Raw genomic sequence first — 18,373 nt, 5'->3', positions numbered from 1 at the left:
AGGTGCTGGAATGGGTCGTTGGTAAAGCCAAAGGGACATGAAGCCTGGGGAAGGTCCCCATCCTTTCCTCTATGGGGTGGCCAGGGTAAGGTTCCAGTGTACACATCAGGCTCTCGCAGCACCTCGGCTGGTTGGAACCTTTCCTAGAGGTTTCCATCCACATTTCAGGGCAATAGGTTCTTTCAGCAGAGGACCAGAGGTGCTGGTTTTCAATTCCAGGCACATCGTTATTTGACCTAGCTCCTGGAATCTGTATCATACAAGGAAAAAACACTGAGCCTGCCCACCCAAAGGCTCCTTCATGGAGTGGGACTTGTGTGCTTCTTAAGTAAAAAAACCTCAGGATCAGACTCCAGAAATTAAAAGAAACAAGATGAAGGGGAAAGCGAATGGGCTGAAACAAGCGGAAAACCACTCTGGTTGGGTTTGGAGGCTATTTGGAAAACAAGGGAAAATCTTGGCATCAACCATTAAAGACAGGATACAGAATGATGGGCGGTCGAGCAAGAGCTTGGGGAGAGGTTAAGGGCTGGGTGCAACCCTGACCTCTTGTTAGGAGTAACTGGAGCTGTGAATAGACAGGAGGAGATGAAATCAGCACAAAATCTAGCCAAGTTACACCCATGAATCCTTTAAACAAAGGTGCATCTGAGAGATGGCTCCATCCCAAAAGCTCACAAAAAGCCTCTCAGGCAGTGCCCATGATGGGCAGGGAGGTATGTTTAAAATGCATCAGCTCAGCCTGGAATGTGGGGTCTTAGTGGCAGCATTTCCAAGCCTAATGGAAGGGTGGTGGCTCTCCATCCCACCACCTCTGTCAGCCTAAGAGGACCCAGTGGGAGCAACCCCTCCTCTCCCATTGGAGTGGGTTGGAGGTGCCGCATCATGTCCTAAGAACCTGCCCCATTCTTCCATCCTCTTCTCCAGCCAATCCAGGAGATGCCGCCATCCCCGAGCCAAGATAAAGCTCATGGCAGGGGATTGGAATGGGATGATGGGTCCTTTCCAACCCAAACCATTCTATGTCATTCTATGCTTCTGGGATGTTGCTGCAACACCAGTGACATGCCACCCCCTGGCAAGCAATGCATCCCTCTCTGCCTGCTTAGGAAGCTCTCTTGGGGGGGGGATGTCAGCATGATGGATGGTCCCATCATCAGCACTGGCTCCCGAGAACCAGCAGCCTTATCCCAGCAACCTGTAATTTCAGAGGCGGTGCTCCCAGCCCATAGCCCACCGGTGATAGGGAGAGGTGGGAATGACAGGAATGAAGCAGGCAAACCAGATGGCTCTCTCGTTAAAGTGCAGCTGCACCAAGGAGAGGTCACAGCTGTAATGAATCGGGCCGAGTCCCCACTAATTAACACTGACAAGAGAGGTTCAGATGTGCCTAGTAGTAAGGAATAAATCAGTGCCCCCAGAAATGGATGCAGCCAATGAGGGATGGTTGAGTTTGTTCTTCTCTGTCCCAGAGGGCAAGCAATTATCTCCATAACTTTCTAGTTAGGGTGCACTTGGGAAGCACATTTTCCGATGCACAAATACCTTCCTTCCACAACTCCGATACTCCTTCAGGTGTCAAAAGCTAACCTTGCTCAGGAGCAAAACTACATGGGTATGAAACTAAGCAAAGGGCTTGTATTTAAGCTCATGGTACCATCCAGCTCCTCTGTTTCTACCTCTTGTAGCATTCTGGTAAAGCAAAGCCTGTTGAATGTCAGCGATGCTTCTGGTGGAGACCCAGCTAAGGAACAGCGTGAATCTGCTTCAGTTCTCATGGGTAGCAAAAGGGCTGGTGCTGGAGTCCCGAGATACCTAATGCTGGATCCTCGCCTTTATAGGTAGCCAGCCTGCAAGAGGTGGTATTGACTCATGGCACATCATAGCCCTGGCGTCTCCCATCCCAGGAGATGGTCCTACATTATGGACCCTAATCCCTTCCAATTTCCTCCTTCCCTTTCCTCCCCTGCAATCACAGCCTCTCTCCTCCTCCTATAGGTGCTTACATTGAAGCTGGCCAGCTTAGGGTATCAAAGTTCGAGAAAAAGAGACATTACATAGCAAATCCAGCACCATGGCTTTGGCACAGGGGGACACCAGCCCTTGTACTGCTCATGTGAAGGGGTTTAAACCCCCTTGGGTGAGTTCGGGCAACCCTTAAAAGCAAACACCACCCTCAACCCCTCACTACCCACTACTACTGAGAGCTTCATGTCTGTACCCACTCGTGTCTCTCGCCAAGAGCATTTTGCAGCCCGGAGCAACATAGGCACTGCAGCCCAGCACCTGCCTTTGCCAAGGGGGCTCTACCAGCACTGTAGGATAAGGAAGGGAGAAATGAAACCAAAGACCCGCAGCCTTTACAGCCCTCAGAGCACAACTTCAGGAGTATCTGCTAAAAATAACCCATCTCCTTGCTGCTGCAGACGAAGGGTGAGCTGATAAAGAGCAAACACCATCACCCAGCCTCCTCCTGTCAAGGGGCACGTGATGGAGGCCAGCCCGAGATGGTTTCCAGGCTGGCAACAGGGAGACATCCCATGAGCGCATTACTGAGGGGTTAAATAATTGGACGGGCTCTTCCTCGCCTTTCAAAGGGGATGCGCTCCAGGCCTGGATTCCCAGGGGATAACTCACACAGCTGCAATTCTCCAGCGGGGAGGGAGGAGAGAGGAAGCCTTGTATTTTTAGTTAAGCTAGGAGCTATAGGGGTTTGACTCCTATAACTGATGGGAAAAGGCAGGGGTGGGGAGAGAAAAGCCTGGTTGTAAGGACTGGAAAGGGTGTTTTGTTTTTAATTGAATTAAATTACAACAAAGGGCTGCTACAAACCAGCACTACACAGCATCTTCCTGTGTTACATGAAGCTGTTAAAGGAAAATGTTTCAGCGCTGTTTAAATATTATCTAATTTCCAATAAAACCTGGGCAAAATCAATGCACCTCGGGACGGGTTTGTACTTCCCTGGGCAGCAGCTTTGGAATGAGACACACACACACACACCCCCCTGCACAGATGTTTTGTCTTGGTGGCATTAATCCTGCGTCTCAGCAGACACATAACTGGGCAGCGCTGTCACATGGAGCAGGGGGAGTGCTGGGAATATAAGCGTGGGGATGTTTTGGCAGCAGGGTGCTTGTTTGCAGGGTGGTACCTAGCTCCAAGACAGGAGATCCCAAGCCTCCCACCCCACACTGGTACCCAAGGGGAAGAGCAAGCATCGCCCTGGAGAGCTGCTCTCACCATCCAAGGTAAGCTTGGACAGTGGTTGGTGGCATCGCCATCCTGCCTGCCCCGCTCTGGGTTCCCCCCTGTGGGCACAGCATCCAGCTCATTGTGAGGGGTAAAAGGGGGTGCAAGCTCTAGGTCAGCCACACATTGCAACCTGTGAGCAGCTGGAGGAGGCAGTGCCGCTGCCTGCCAGCCCCTGGGCTCCTTCACCCTGCTGGAGATGCCCCTGGAAAGCATGGAAACATTAAAATTATGCCATTCCCTGCTGCCAGAGGGCAGCTGTAAATCACAGCGGCCATCCCAGGAGCTCCTCACCAGCACATCTGGACTCACCGGATTTGCTAAGGCAGCTCCATGGGGCTGTTTTTAAGCAGCAGGGCAGGTTATTACAGGCTGGAATCTCCCCAGTGTGAGCACTAAGTTGTTATGTGGCAGCTGAACTTGGGGAGCAAGCTCGCGCTGAAGTAATTTTGCTTCTGTGTATCGTGCTCTTTCATGTGCCAGGAATGAGTTTTCCTCGTAATGCGAAGCCAGCACAGACAATTTAAGTCATTATTAATAGATACACTTGATCTGAGGAAGTAAAATGCTTAATGTTTTGTTAAATGAGGTGTACTCTGCAAACAGTCATATGCAGGGAGAAGGTTAAGATGTTCCCCCCACGTTAGAGATTAATGGGTGCAAGGCTACTGCTAATGAAGTGCTCACCCTCGCCAATGTTTGGGACCCGAGTCTGTGTAGAAACAGCTCTTACTGAAGCAAGGACACACAAGGATGATCCCAGGCATAACCAGTTGCAGGATCAGGACCTCAGGATCCCGAGGAATGAGGACTGGAATGCTGGGAGATGTGCCTAGCACAGGACTGGCAGAGGAGGGGGTTAGGGCTGCTGGGTCCCAGCCTTACTCCACCACCCAAAATCACTGCCTTTAAGGTAACAAGTAGCTTTTAACCAGTTGAAGCCCCCTCAGTTTACCCTTCAAAACCCAACCAGTCCCATTCTGGCCAGCCCCAGGATGCTCTGCGGGTGTCCTGTCTGCCAGCTCCTCGCTGCAGTAAATCACTGCCTGTACAGCAGCATTCCCCTTATAAACACAGAAACAGCGATTCATCCTGACATCACTTCCCACTCACCAGTGGAAAAAGCACTTGACTTGGCTGGCAGGAGCTCAGGCTCCTGCATTTATATGTGCCACTCATCTGCAAGAGGACGATTTCTTTCTGCTCTTGCTGGCCCCGGCTATTTTTAACCCCCTCTTTCAGTGATGCTGTTAATCCTGTCATTACCGTGACCCAAGGAGTGAGTGTTACATGCAAATCAACACTGATTAAAAGGCTCGCGAGAAGGGGTCACAGGGTATTTCAACACACTCTCAACAGCAGCTTAATGCCAGGCACACATACATGCACTCAACCCTAACAGAATTAGCCCATGTCTGACCAAGCAGGTCTAGACTCCCTGCTAGACTCCCCAGCTGCAGAGCAGGAGGTGGTCCATGCAATGGGAAGGTGATTCCCACATGAAGGCATGCTTCTTGTGGAGACATTACAGGATTGCTAATGAGCAGAGAGGGAAAGCGAGCCAGGGCTGCGGAAAGATGACCCAGGACAAGTTCCTGGGGAAAACAACCTTCATCCATGCTGCTCCATAGGTCTCTAAACCATCTCCTGTGCTGGCTAAGGGACCCCAGGGGATAACAAGGATGGTTTTCATACCAGAGCAGTGCTTTGAGGAGGTGGTTCGGTTTACAGCATAAGGGTGAACAGGCACAGAGAGGCTGGAGGCAGCTGAATAGCAACACGTGGTGAAAGAAGAGAGAAAGACAAGGGGATTTGGAGGTTACAAACCAATCGAGGAGGGAAGGCCAGCCTTGAGTTCAAAGCAGAGAAAGAAAACCACCTAGGCTGACCTCAAATTAGCTCCCTCTGCAAATGCAGGTGAACAAGAACCTCAAAGCAGGGCTCTTTTACATAGGGATGTCAAACCAGACCCCTCTGGCTCAGCACAACCCCATCCTGAGTGGACGCACTGTGATTTTATTGTGGTTCCATGCCCTTCCCATGGTCTTCAGGCCAGTGGTTGAATGCCACCAAAGCCATGCTGGAGAAACTCAAAGAGAAACCTCAGATGACTCTTGCAGGGCTGGCACAAGGATGCTCACAGTGGCCTGCAGGAGCCCAGCAAGGTCCCTGTTCACAGGGAGCTACAGAGAAGGTCCCAGACATCTCTTCCAGCCTCAGGTTGACTCCACAAAGCACTTGAGCAGCACCTCCACGTCCGTTCTGCTTTGATGCAGTTTAACATCCTCCCAGGATCCTCTTTGATGATGTTTATTCTCCGGGTAGGGGGATGTAAGAGCTAAAGGGGGTATCGTGTCACTCACAGCCTCCAAGTCACGAGATGCCGAGGTCTATTCTCGTCCCCACCGTGCACTTCTCCCGTGACCCTGAGGAAAGGAGCCACGAGCCTCAGGGCAGCAGGAGTTGGGGACGCTCTGCTGGCATCCATCCCTGTGCTTAAATGGCAGCAGAGTCTTTCTCTCTCCTATACAAGGCATGAGCAGGGAAAACGGCTCCCCCTGCCAAAGCCCCAGAGGGATTTGTACCTCGCTGGCCTTGCCAAGTGTTTTGCATCCCTGCAGGGATACACCGGTGTGTGGTGTTGGCCACTAATGTAAAGCTCTGATTTTTAATTATAGTAGCCATGAGGCTGGAAACAGGCAAAACTGCCTCAGAGAAAAAAAAATATAGTGTTAGGTGGAGAAAGCCCCCCCAGTTTTTTAGCTCAGAGCACACAGTAAGGTTATATGGCATTGGGCACACAAGAGCTGACTAAAGTTCTTCTTTTCTGTTGTTTTTTACCCCCTAAATAGCACCTTTTTCCCCCCAGCCTAAACACCCATGTCCCATGCTGCTGCCTGCAATTACACCGGTGATTTAATCCAAGAGGTACTGCCACAACACAGCCCAGTGACCGTCTGACCCTCATTGTATCACATACCCATTATCATCTGACCCCGGTGGAGTTATAAATACAACAACAGTAGAGACCTAACTGGATTATAATTAGACAATGAGCCCAGGAGGATGGGAACAATGAACTATAAAAGCCCATCTACCCTCCCAGCTAGGACCTACACACACGGGAAGCACCAGAATGGGCGAGTTACCAGGACCTGTAACAGAAAAGCTACAGATTTCCCCCAAATTGGATTTGGAGCATCCTCTAACAGCTCACGCTCCTGCCACCAAGTATTACACAGCCCTGGTCACGGGAGACCTGCAAAGCCTCGAGGTGCTGACCGACCGGTACTATCAAGATGTGAACCTGGTTTTTGAGATCAGTAAAGATGAGCTGGAGTGGCAGGTGAAAAGCCAAGCGTCTTATGGACTCTCAGGTACTTCTCCCTTAAAGGCCAGAAACATTAAATAAAGCCAGGTATTTACTAACCCTAAGTGGGAGAGTTGCAGTGCACTGCAGGGCTTAACTCTGCTTTTATAGCACCTGCTCCTGAGGTGGCTGGCTCCTGTTAGCTGACTCTGCCCTGCAGCCCTACCCATAAATATCCAGCACTTCCTTTCACTACTGTATTCTCTTCTGCACATACTAACCCACCAGAAGGGCAGGGAGGTGTAAAACGTGTGTGTACACAGGATCCCATTCAGGCTGTGTTGGGGCACTGTGTGGCTTAGGCATGCTTGCAAGAGGGCTCACAGCCCAGATTCTCTGTGCAGGGGCTCAGAAAGAGCAGCCTGGTCCTATCTGGAAGGAGCAAGACGCTCCCAGGTTAGTGGTACCTGGTGCCGCTCAACCCCAGATGCTCTCCATGGTCACCAGGTGCTCACCGAGCACTGTGCATCTACTGATGGTCCTGGAGGTGATGGGAAACGCATCTTGCTCCAGCTAAGCCCAAAAACCAACATCCCTTCCCCAGCCCTGCATGCTCCCACCAATTCGGGTGCCCTCATGCCCAGCCCAGTCCCAGCAAAGACAGGTTTTTTTTTCCCTCACCTGGTGCCGATGGGGTATTTCCGAGCTGCCTTTCAGCTGCTGCAACAGGGTCTTGCACACAGGATCCCCTACCCAACCGATTACGGGCAGGATATCGGTTTACCCACCTCGTGCTGTTCGAAATCCTGCTCCTGGATGCGCAGGCACCAGGGGGTGAATTCCCCTTCCTCTCTTGCCAGCAGCTCTTGGAGCAGCCACCAGGCTCTTTGTAACACCGAGGGAGCTGGAGGAGCCCACGGAAGCAGCGGGGTACTGGTGCTGTGCATCCCCAGGCCCGGTGCCCGGGAGGGAGCCCCGCGGCTCACCCGTCCTCGCTCGCTTGTCCCCGCAGGGCTGTGGTCGCTGGAGTACAAGCGGGAGCTGAGCACCCCGCTGTGCCTCGCCGCCCGCCGCGGCCACGCCGCCGTCCTGCGCTACCTCCTCCGCCGTCGGGCAGACCCCGACCTGGCGCCGGGCGGGCGCGGGCCCCTGCACGAAGCCTGTCTCGGGGCTCACACGGAGTGCGCCGCGCTGCTGCTGCAGCACAGGGCTGACCCCAACCTGCGGAGCGACCAGGGGCTGGCCCCGCTGCACCTCTGCACCACGCGGGACTCGCTGGGGTAAGGAGAGGAGCGCCCTCAGCATCCCCCCCTCAAACTGATAATCTCGCATCCCCTGCAAGGGCACCTCAGGGTTTTGCCTCTGTGGGGTGCAAAACCAGATGTTGTGGTCCCTGGCAGGGTTCCTGTGCGCTCCTGCACCTCCTGGTTGCAGCAGCTGCTGCTGCAGCACGCTCAGTGCACATAAAAAGGGGGCATTTCAGTGCTGGGAGCATTGCATGGCCCAGGTCTTCTTCCCACAGACAGGAGCAGCCCAGCCTGGCTCCATGTGCTTTTGCTTCCTTCTCTCTTCTGATGGTTTATCCTAAAATCACTATGTCCTGCATCCCTGGTGCAACACACTTTCCTCTGGGAGATGCTCAGGATGGGTACAGTCACAGGCACGTAGGTCACCCTAACCTCCTGTGCTCCTCAGCCCATGCCAACCCCATCCACAAGGCATGTGGTGCCAAACAGGGTGCCCACTCTCCTCCTAAAATCTGATCCCTAGGGGCATAGCAAAGGGATGGGGTCTGCGGAATGGGTTACAGATGGATCCACCTTGGTTTATAGCTGGGGTTAAGGCTTGGCCACGTGCATCTGCTCCCTTCTCACCCTGGATCAGCATCACGCAGAGATGAACATAACCATTGCCTGGAAAACTAAGCTTTGCATGTATGTCTCAGTAAGACTTTAAGTGCCCAAGGAACTTGGATTTGTATAGCTTAACTACAAGGAGGTGGCGAAGGCAAGGTTCCCACTATGGATCCCATGTACCATGGGCGAGGCAAATTGCTCTGCAAAAGAAAAGCAGCCAGAGAGGAAAAGGTTTTTAGATGTAAATACCTTGAGCCCAGTTCACAACTAAGAGTCTCTGTAAGATGGCCAAAACCCAAGCATTAATCAAATTCTGGTTCAGCCAAATATCTAGGGATTAATCAAAAGCATCCTTGGTGTGAAGAGGGTTTGAAGGAGCGGGATGGGTAAGGGAGGATGCTACAAGCAGCACTCATCACTAACAAGGAGCTGGTTTTAATTCCTTTACCCAAACTCCCTCTTGACCTTAAAGCTTTCAGGCTTCAAACCCAAAGCCACCCTAAAAGCCCTGGGGGCGGAGAGGGAGGGAATTTTAGCCTTCACCAACCTGCTCTCCCCAATAGAGTTGGGGCACAGAAACCAACCTGGCGCATGGAGAAGACCCCACAGTCCTGTTTTCAGCCAGGTACTATCCAGCTTGGAAAAGTGTGTATACATACACATATATATATGTGTGTGTGTATGTATATATATATGTATATACACACACTAAAAATGGGCCATTGTCATTGATTTACATGTTATTTCCCCCAGAAGGATGGAGGGGGATGGCAGGTGAGCCAGGGAACAGGGATCAGACACATGCAACATGGAAACAGATGAGTTACAAGCCCTTGAATATTGGGGCTTTATAATGGAAATGCTAAGAGACCCTTAACTATGCTACCCGGCGCTACGGGGGCTTCTACAATAACTGAGGCAACTCCCTTGAAAGATCAAAAATTAATAGACATTTCAGACAGGGTTTGAGGTTTCGACCACTGCTTTTCAATTGCGAAGACTTTGCTAAAGTTAGAGACTGAGGAGGTCAAGCTTTGGGTAACACAAACATTTCCTCTTTGATTAGGGGGAGACTACTTTACCTTGCCTTTTTTCACTATTTTTTTATATATTTTTTTTTTATTGAGGAGTAGATTTTAGGTCATCCTTAATTTTTTCCTGACAATAAAGAGCAGGTCATTGACCTACATAGAGAGCTATTTTATTTTTCTCCCTCTCGATAACAATGGCCAGAACACCTATGTGCCGGGTTCTTCTGTATTCCCATATACTCGGCAATTCACCATGGGGGCAGGACTTAAAACCTTTGAGCCTCTCAGTGACTGGGATAAAAAAAAATTATCTGGGCTTCCTTCCAGCCATTTGAGCTTCAGAATCCATGAGATTTCAACAAAAAGGATATCAGAGCTTTAATCTAGGAGCTTTTTGAAGAGATGGAAAAAAAAAGTTCCAGTAAAGTTCAGTCTTACCTTCTTCACTTTAGGAGCTGTTCATGCCAACGTCGGCCTATTTAGTAGAGTTCCTCTCCTTGACCTCTTTTTTACAGCGGAGATAATTAACATGGTGGGGTAAGATGAGTCTCTAAATTCACTGCACTCTCTCCCTGGTGCTCTCCCGTTTCCCTCTTAAAGCTGGGATGATTAAAGGAGTCTGCCTTTATTGGCACCCCAAAAAAAATAACACAAAAATAATTGAGGGGGAGAGGAAGAGTCTCAGCTCTCCCGGCGGTGCTGGGGGGAAGAGCAGGCATGGGGCGGTGGGAAGGCACATCGCAGGGACGCAGGATGTAGCTCCCACCTCCCATCACGGTACCCACAGCACAAGGGATGGCGAATGCCAGCTACTGCATTTGTGGAGTCCTCCTTCAGATCTTTCCGAGTGGAAAAAAGCTCTCTGAAGATCCCAGGTTTCCCATGCAGCAAGGGAGAGCCTACCTGAAGAGAAACCCCCCAGGATTCTCCAGCCTTCCACAGGGGAAAGAGAGCTTAGTCAAGGCAAGGAAGGAGAAAAGATGTCATCCCTACATCTGTGCAATTTGGGCTTGTGGGTGAGTGATGCCCTTGCATACGGTTCTTCAAGGTGTCTCTTCACTCTGGGAGCTGAAACTACAGTTATCTGCTGGCCCTGAGCCTCCAGCTCTCAGGGATGGGAAATAAATGGTGGGATGAGTCATAGAATCACAGCCTGGTTTGTGTTGGAAGGGACCTTAAAGCTCACCCAGTTCCAACCCCTGCCACGGGCAGGGACACCTTCCACTAGAGCAGGGTGCTCCAAGCCCCCGTGTCCAACCTGGCCTTGAACACTGCCAGGGATGGGGCAGGAGGAGAGTCGGTGTCCATGCAAGAAGCAATAGGGTAGGGAGTGAACGCAAGACTGCCAGCATGGGAACACAGGGCAGGTTTTGCTTAGGGAATGTTAGATGAGGATAGCACACCATGGGAGGAATTAACAGGAAAACAGGAGCCAAGCAGGAAGGCAGGTACCTAAAAAGGCAACGTGATCAAGATAGATGGGCTCCCAAATGCCAGGGAGATGGGCACTGACCTGCCATTGGTGGACCCAACCCATGAGCGCTTTCCAGTTACTCCATCACTGGCCTGGACACACTGCCCTTTTGGCTATGGGAAATAAGTGTTACTACAAATGAGAAGAGATCACAGATTGCAAAAGACAGCATTTAGCATCATCTAGTGCTAAACCTCATCCTCTGCTCTGATCAGCACTGCTGATCTTGAACAAGAAAAAAAGTGCCCAAAAGGGGACACAAAGCACTACCCAAGGCCTGACCCTGCTTTTTGAAGAAGCTGCTCCCTAGGTTGGTGTGACAAAATGAGGGCTCATACAAATGAGTTTCCATGGCTCACAAAGTTTTGGCAAGGAGGCAGTAATGCAGGGAGTAGTGCTCCTGGTCCCCCACACTGGCACAGCATCGCTGGGGCTCACCAGTAGGCTTGCAGTGCTCCACATTTCATCTTTTAAAGAAAACCAGGCTTCCTTCTTGTAGGGAATTAATAAGAATAATCCCTGCATTGGAGAAGGCTGGGGTTTTCCCCCAAGTGGGATCAATCCTGCAATAAATCACAGAAAGATGAAGAGATGGTCACTTGAATACCATGAAAAACAACCAAGCGAAGGATGGGAAAGCCTCACTCCAGCTCCAGGGATGGGGGGGGAGGAAATGAACAGGGGATTTTTCCATAGGAATACTGGGGGCCTGAGCAGGTTTTGGGGACAGGAATTCTCCTGCAGCCTTCGCTGCCCCAACCTCCTGCTCCTCCTGCTGGTTATTCATCACAGCCCATTTCAAGTTAAATCCTGCTTTCCCAGACAGAGCATTTTTCATCCCAAATGGAGCAGGATGCTGGGACCCTTGACCCATCAGCATCAGGCAGGACATGCCCATCTCAGAGCAGGGGATGGCAATGGGCACATCCTACCTGACGCTGCACTGATGTCTGCTCTGACTCTATGGAGGAGTGAGGAAGGAAAATAAACCCCAAAACATTTTATCCCATTTATTTGAGCTAGGACCCCAGCACAAGGCAAACCTGTACTACTAACACCAGTTACTAACAACACAAATCAGTGTGACTTTAAGCTGATGAGTGACTTGCCCAAGCAAGGGAGACATTCAGGTGTGTTACCCATCACCTGCAAATGAGTTAGAAGGGTTTAGAAAGGACTTTAAACAAGTCAGAATTAGCTCTGTGTGAGTGGCTCATTGAAGGTATTGCTGCCACCAGCAAGCTGCTCAGCCAGGTTGATGGTACCCAGATGGATGGAAAACAAACTGGTTTGCTTTGCCACCCTGTGCCTGAGTTTCTGCTACACTAAACCTGTGGCTTCTTACTGTATTCCCAGAAAACTGGGGAGAAGCCCTCAAAAAAGTAGCAAACAATTGCTGGGCCTTATCTGCTGGGATTTGAGTCTAAGCTGATAGTGAATAATGGGGTGTTAACAGGAAACAAACAAGAAGCCAGAGTCACTGGTGATGTGTTAACCATATGAATGCATAAACAGATATTAGAGGCTAAAATAAGAGCATATTGCCAACAAACATGAATGGCATCTACCCAGCACCTGCTGATGCCCCATACATCCGAACAGAAGGCACATGCTCCACACAGGGGCCTCCCATTTGTATTAACTAGAGGACATCACCACATATTTATAGCCCCTTACTAACATTCCCTTTTTGCAGAGGGAAAAGTATCCAGGGGGATAATTCAGTATCAGCTGACTTGGGTTTCTTCCAACAAGTTAGCCATTGAACTTGATAACCATAAAGAATAACCCTTCAGCAAGACAGCATCTGGGAAGGATGGCATTTCCACTTTGGTATCTCTGAAAGGATATTTGAGATGTCCAACATTCCACTCTCTGTAACGGAAAACCCCATGGCGGTGTGAGGATGCTTGGCTGGAGGGGCTAGGCACAGCTCTTAGCTTTTCCAGGCAACCCATGCCATGCCAACCTTTACCTGAAATAAAGGGCAGGGGAATATTCCAGGGAATATTCCAGTATTCCCTCTGCCTTGCCTATGCAGATGTAACTCTTCAGCCTGGGCACTCTGCATACACAGCACATGCCAAAATCAATGTGGTACCTGTGCTCAGGGTCTTTGGCAGAGCTGCCTCCTTGCCAACAAAGTTTTACCAACCAGCAGCATCCAGCAAGTACCGAAAAGGCCTCAGTGAGAAAGCCATTGCTTGAGAAAGGGACTGAACATGATTTAGGATAAAAAGGGAATTGTAAAGTAAGGATCCGAGGATTTGGGGGCTGGCACAACCCCACATTCAGTCCACAGCACAGTGGTGAGATCCACCGTGGGCTGTCAGCACCTGGGAGTAATGCACCTGCAAAGGCCACAGAAAACAGTCTCTCCCCACACATCCTGCAGGAGATGTTTTTCCTGGTAAATTCAGGCTCGATACACATGGGAAAAACAGCCCAAGGAGGCATTTGCAAATCCCACACCACCAAGGACAGTGAATGTCTCACCAGCTCCTGTCAAACCTTAGGGGAGTGGTGCTGCAGGTCCAAAAAGTTTCAAGTAGATAGTATTATTAATAATACTACTACTAATAATGTTATTATTTTCCCCACATATGTCAGCTTTCATCTGGGCCAGGAAAAACAAGCAATACCCTGGCACTATCCTTCCTCCCTGGGGCTCCTCTTCCTTCCCATCCCTCCTGCTGGAGGGATCAGGCTGGGACTCTGCTCCCCAGCAGTTCTCCCTCATTTTGATTCTGTATCAGCTCAGAACCTCACCTACGCTCTGACACCTGAGCTAAAAGTGTATTGGAGGAAAGGTCAACAGGCATGGGGCTCAACGTTGATCCTCCTCCCTGGTCCCCAGACAGCCACTGCTGAGGCTTCCTGAAGGTCGGCTCTTCCCACCTCCCTAGCAGCATTCCTTGGGAAACACAAGCTTGCCATGTTTTCAAGGTCTCCCTTGGACAGCATGTGGGTCTGCCCCCTCCCTCCAAACAGTACCTCCTCCATGCTGCAGCGGTGAGCTCAGCCCCATGCACTAACCTAGGCAGTGACATTGAGCTGTGCCAGCCCCGGTAGCTCCCGGCAGGAGATGGAGCACTCACTCTGATTCATTTAGACTGGCGGATCACATCCATTTACTCACACACACACACACAGGAAACCCCAACCCATCGGGACATACCAGGCATCTTTAACCCTGTCCATTGTCAGAAGGATGCAGGCAGGAAACTCTAATGGGAACCAGTGTTGCCACTCTGCAGCAGGCACAACCCCTCTTTGCAACCACACATGGTAACGTTAGAGAGAAGAAGAAATGGGAGCAGCAAATGGGGATTTGGTTTCCTTACCTTGATTTATAGCTTATGGAGACTGCAGGTGCTGCAACTCCATTGTTACTGGGTGCAGACAAGCCAGCAAAACTCATTACCACAGCCTTAAACCACCTGTGAAGGTGTTCCTTGTCAGAACAGTCAGAAAAACAATCCTTAAGTCCTCTATGGGGTAGGAGCCCAACACAGGAGTTTGGGTGCCTTAACAAGAGAAGAATAATCCGTTTTTATACACAAACAACCCCACACTGCTGCACAGAGGGGTTACAAAGGGTTCAGTTCTGTTCCAAGCACAGATTATTAAGGTGGAGGCAGTGGTTTAGGATGTTTTCAGCTGAGAAACATGGTGGATGGCAGCCACAGGGTGGGATTGTGTAGATCATCTCCGTAACACCCCAGGGCTGTACCCATGCAGGGACATGAAACAGCACCCAACAGGTTAATGGCGCAAAGGAGCCCATCACCCCATGTCTCCTCATTATGGCTGGATGCATCCCGCATCCCGCATCCCACACCGGCCAGGACAGACCCAGCTAGCATGGCTTAGTCGTGCTCCAGCACTGCCCAACCACTGGCACAGCTGGGTCAGGCATCACTGCTCACAGGTGGGACCCTACTGGGTCAAGGTGGTCAGAGATGCCCCCCCTCCACCGCAGTCCTGGTCCAGCTCTGGGGCAACAGCACAAGAGGGAAGTGGAGCTGTTGGAGCGAGGCCAGAGGAGGCCATGGAGATGCTGCGAGGGCTGGAGCAGCTCTGCTCTGGAGCCAGGCTGAGAGAGCTGAGCTGGGTCAGCCTGGAGAAGAGAAGGCTCCTTCAGGGGAGACCTTAGAGCAGCTCCAGTGCCTAAAGGGGCTACAGGAAACCTGGAGAGGGGCTTTGGACAAGGGCCTGTAGGGACAGGACAAGGGGAATGGCTTTAACCTGCCAGAACAGGGGAGACTGAGATGAGCTCTTAGGCAGAAGCTCTTCCCTGTGAGGGTGCTGAGGCGCTGGCACAGGGTGCCCAGAGAAGCTGTAGCTGCCCCATCCCTGGCAGTGTTCAAGGCCAGGTTGGACACAGGGGCTTGGAGCAACCTGCTCTAGTGGAAGGTGTCCCTGCCCGTGGCAGGGGTTGGAACTGGGTGAACTTTGAGGTCCTTTCCAGCCCAAACCATTCTATGGTTCTGTGAATGATGCTGGTCAAGGGTAAGAGGCAGAGTTGCCCAAACCATCATCACCTACACTGTGGTGGGCACCAGGGCACAGGGTCACCCTTCCCAGCCTCTGCTGCTCTCTCCCCATATCCCTACCACAATCCCTTTGGGAGCCCAGCTCCAGCATGACCCCCATTCTCCCCCCCACTGCCTCCCACCCTGTTATCCCTGCTCCATCTCCGCAGTGCACGCCCCATCTCCTCACCTCTTTGCAGATGTGCCAAGCTCCTCCTGAGACACGGAGCCACCGTCAACCTGCCGAGTGAGGACAGGGGGGAGACAGCTCTGCATGTGGCGGCCAGGCACTGCCTCTGCGACCATGCCTGGCTCTACCTGCGCCACGGGGCACACATGGACGCACTCAGCACGCAGGAGGAGACAGCGCTCAACATCCTCTGCGGGCAGGCACCGGGCGCCGAGGGATGCCTGCAGCTCTGCCGGCTCCTGGCTGCCCACGGTGCCAATGTGGATGCCCGGGATGAGGCACGGAGGAGCCCCTTGCACAAGGCTTGTGGGGCTGCCAACGCCGGCCTGGCACGTTTCCTCCTGCAGCACGGGGCTGATGTCAATGCCATTGACTACAATGGCATGTCCCCGCTGGGCTGTGTGCTGCAGGGCGCTGCCTTCAAACGGGACCTGCGGCCCCATGTTGTCGTCCAACTGCTGCTCAACCATGGCTCCCAGAAGATATGGCCCCCCGCCTTTGCCAAGGTACCTCCAAAACCAGCCCCCTATGGCCACTCACAATGGGGAGGTTGCAGGTGGTGATGGGGGCTTTGGGAAGAGCGAGAGAACTTGGGAAAGCCTCTAGGTCCAGGCAGGGAGATGGGACCATGGCACTGGGTTGGCCGTGCTGCTGGGAATGATGGAAAAGGCAACAACTGTATGGTGTGGCAGCAGGGAAATGTAGGCAGGGCAAAGGCAGGTGGGAGGCAGCATGGCCGTGGGGGACCAGCAAGGAGGAGTTTTCCTGCCTGGGAATGTCAGAGATAGGCTTGGTGCATCAGCTGTCAGTGCAGCCGCCATATGGCTCTGTGATTCGTTGGTTTTACATCAGTAAAGAAAATATTATCCTGGCTTATCAAGCCAAAAATGTAAATAAGGAGCAAGGGGCACATCCAGAGGAATAAGTGCCACAGCAAGGCAGATCTTCCCACTGCTTCACACATGGAGAATGATCTCCAAAGCATGCCAGGACAAAACCTACACATGCCTGATATCCCAGCCTGGACCACAGTGGCGTGGGACAAGCCCTGGCTGCAGCGCGGGGACCCTGTCCCCCTCTGGGGCAAGTATCTGTGCCTGACCCCCTCCCATTGCCCATGACTAGGTGCTGAAGTCCTGCGCAGCCGTGCCGGAGGTCGTCGAAGTCCTCTTCAATTCCTACTCACAAATTTCCATCTCCAGGAAGTGGGCTGAGGCCGTGCCGGAGGAGGTGCTTCAGGTGAGGTAGAGATGGGGGCTTGGCAGGGACAGCAGAGCCCTGGGGGGGGGGAGGGGGGGGGTACCTACCAAGAGGTGTTTTCCCCACCCAGACTTCACTTGGGTGGGGGAGAAAAGAAAAGGGATAGTCCTCAGAGCACTACCACACACCTGAGTCATCATAGAACCTTCTTTAGCTCCATCAACACCAAACCCGCCTGCCCTGCAATAAGATACAGTCCCAGCATCTGGAAGTGACCCTCAATCCAGAACCATTGCTCAGGCACCCACACCACATGTTCTGGGTTCTAAAAGCTTGTCCCCAGGTGTGCAACAGGTCTGGCCAGTCTGCTATTGAGTGATCTCTGCTGCCTTGCCCCTACAGGCCTTTGATGACCCTAGCTGCAAGGGGGAATGGCTGCTGAAGTGCAAATAAAGCTCTTCAGCAGGTTCTAGGGGATGGGAGAAAGGGGGTTTGTTCCAAGCTAAGGAAAATGCTGAGGCTGCACAGAGCAGTGCTTCTTTGTTTCCCCATCTTAGAAACAAGCAGGTCTCTTCTGCATCAGCTCTAAGGCTTTCTGCAGGGATGCTGAGAGCATCCTCCCCAAACAGCTCTTGTGGCAAGGCTGGCTTTCTCCATGTGTGCTTCCACAGGAGCATTCCTCATCTAGCTCTTGCTCACAGGAGCCACCTCAGCTCAACAGCTCTTTAACATCACCAGTGGGTTTCTTACCTCCTCCCCTTAGATCCGCATCTCAAAAGTATCTCTGGCTTATTTGGCTTCGTTGGGAACAAAACCCACCCAATGATGCTCCTGTTTCTCCCTCCTCCCCCTTTGCAGCAGCACCAGCTATTCTACGAGTCCCTTTTCCAGCTGGCGGGCACAGTCCGGTGCCTGCAGCATTTGTGCCGCTCCTCCATTCGGGACAAGTTTGGCAACAAATGCCATTGCCTTATCCCTCTGCTGCCTGTGCCCAAGCCGCTGCGTGATTACCTTCTGCTGGTGCCTGAAGGAGTCGTGCTTTGAAGGGCTGAGAGGAGCCGGCTGAGGTCCACCATCCAGCCCTCCCTTGGTGTAGCGCATCCGCATCCACTTCTGTCATCCTGGTGGAGGAGCAGCGCATCCGGTGATGGATGGTTGTTTTTCAGGGATTTATAATGTAACTAAAAGGTGCTTTCGGCTGTAACTTTGTATAGATTTTTTTTTTCTTCCCCTAATTGTGCTTTAAATAGATTATAAAGAGTAATAAAATGATTAGTAGATGTTACAAGCATGCTGCAGATAGGAAGGGTAGTCATTATAAAGGCTCTCTACAAAGCAGCTGGGCTCCTCAGGTGTGCCAAGGCAAGCACCGCGGCAGATGACTAAAATCAGCCCACGCAGGCATCAAATCCCCTTGGATAATCTCCCCTGTGAGTGACACAAGCAGAACTGAGAGCAGAGGTGCGGCATGGAAGCTGTTAGCAGGATGCAGTATCCAGTGGCACTAATATAGACTGTAAAATAG

General features: G+C 51.7%; 1 protein-coding gene across 2 annotated transcripts; it reads left to right on the top strand.

The window, feature by feature from the left end:
* The first annotated feature begins 3,098 nt into the window (after positions 1–3,098).
* Positions 3,099–18,136, top strand: ASB18 (ankyrin repeat and SOCS box containing 18). Of its 2 annotated transcripts, XM_057422570.1 has the most exons (6): positions 3,099–3,251; positions 6,359–6,629; positions 7,575–7,842; positions 15,659–16,154; positions 16,774–16,887; positions 17,707–18,136. In XM_057422570.1, the coding sequence occupies exons 2-6, from the start codon at positions 6,389–6,391 to the stop codon at positions 17,890–17,892; spliced, it is 1,305 nt and encodes a 434-aa protein (XP_057278553.1). In that variant the 5' UTR covers positions 3,099–3,251; positions 6,359–6,388; the 3' UTR covers positions 17,893–18,136. The 2 variants fall into 2 exon arrangements, with proteins under 2 accessions (XP_057278553.1, XP_057278543.1); XM_057422560.1 differs by lacking the exon at positions 3,099–3,251 and having other exon boundaries at positions 6,145–6,629.
* Positions 18,137–18,373: the final 237 nt, after the last annotated feature.

This window comes from Pezoporus wallicus, unplaced genomic scaffold (genome assembly GCF_028554395.1).
Source record: "Pezoporus wallicus isolate ANWC-B61680 ecotype Strahan unplaced genomic scaffold, APGP_CSIRO_Pwel_v1 contig_3488, whole genome shotgun sequence".
Lineage (NCBI taxonomy): Eukaryota > Metazoa > Chordata > Aves > Psittaciformes > Psittacidae > Pezoporus > Pezoporus wallicus.
This window is presented reverse-complemented; position numbering and strand designations above follow the sequence as displayed.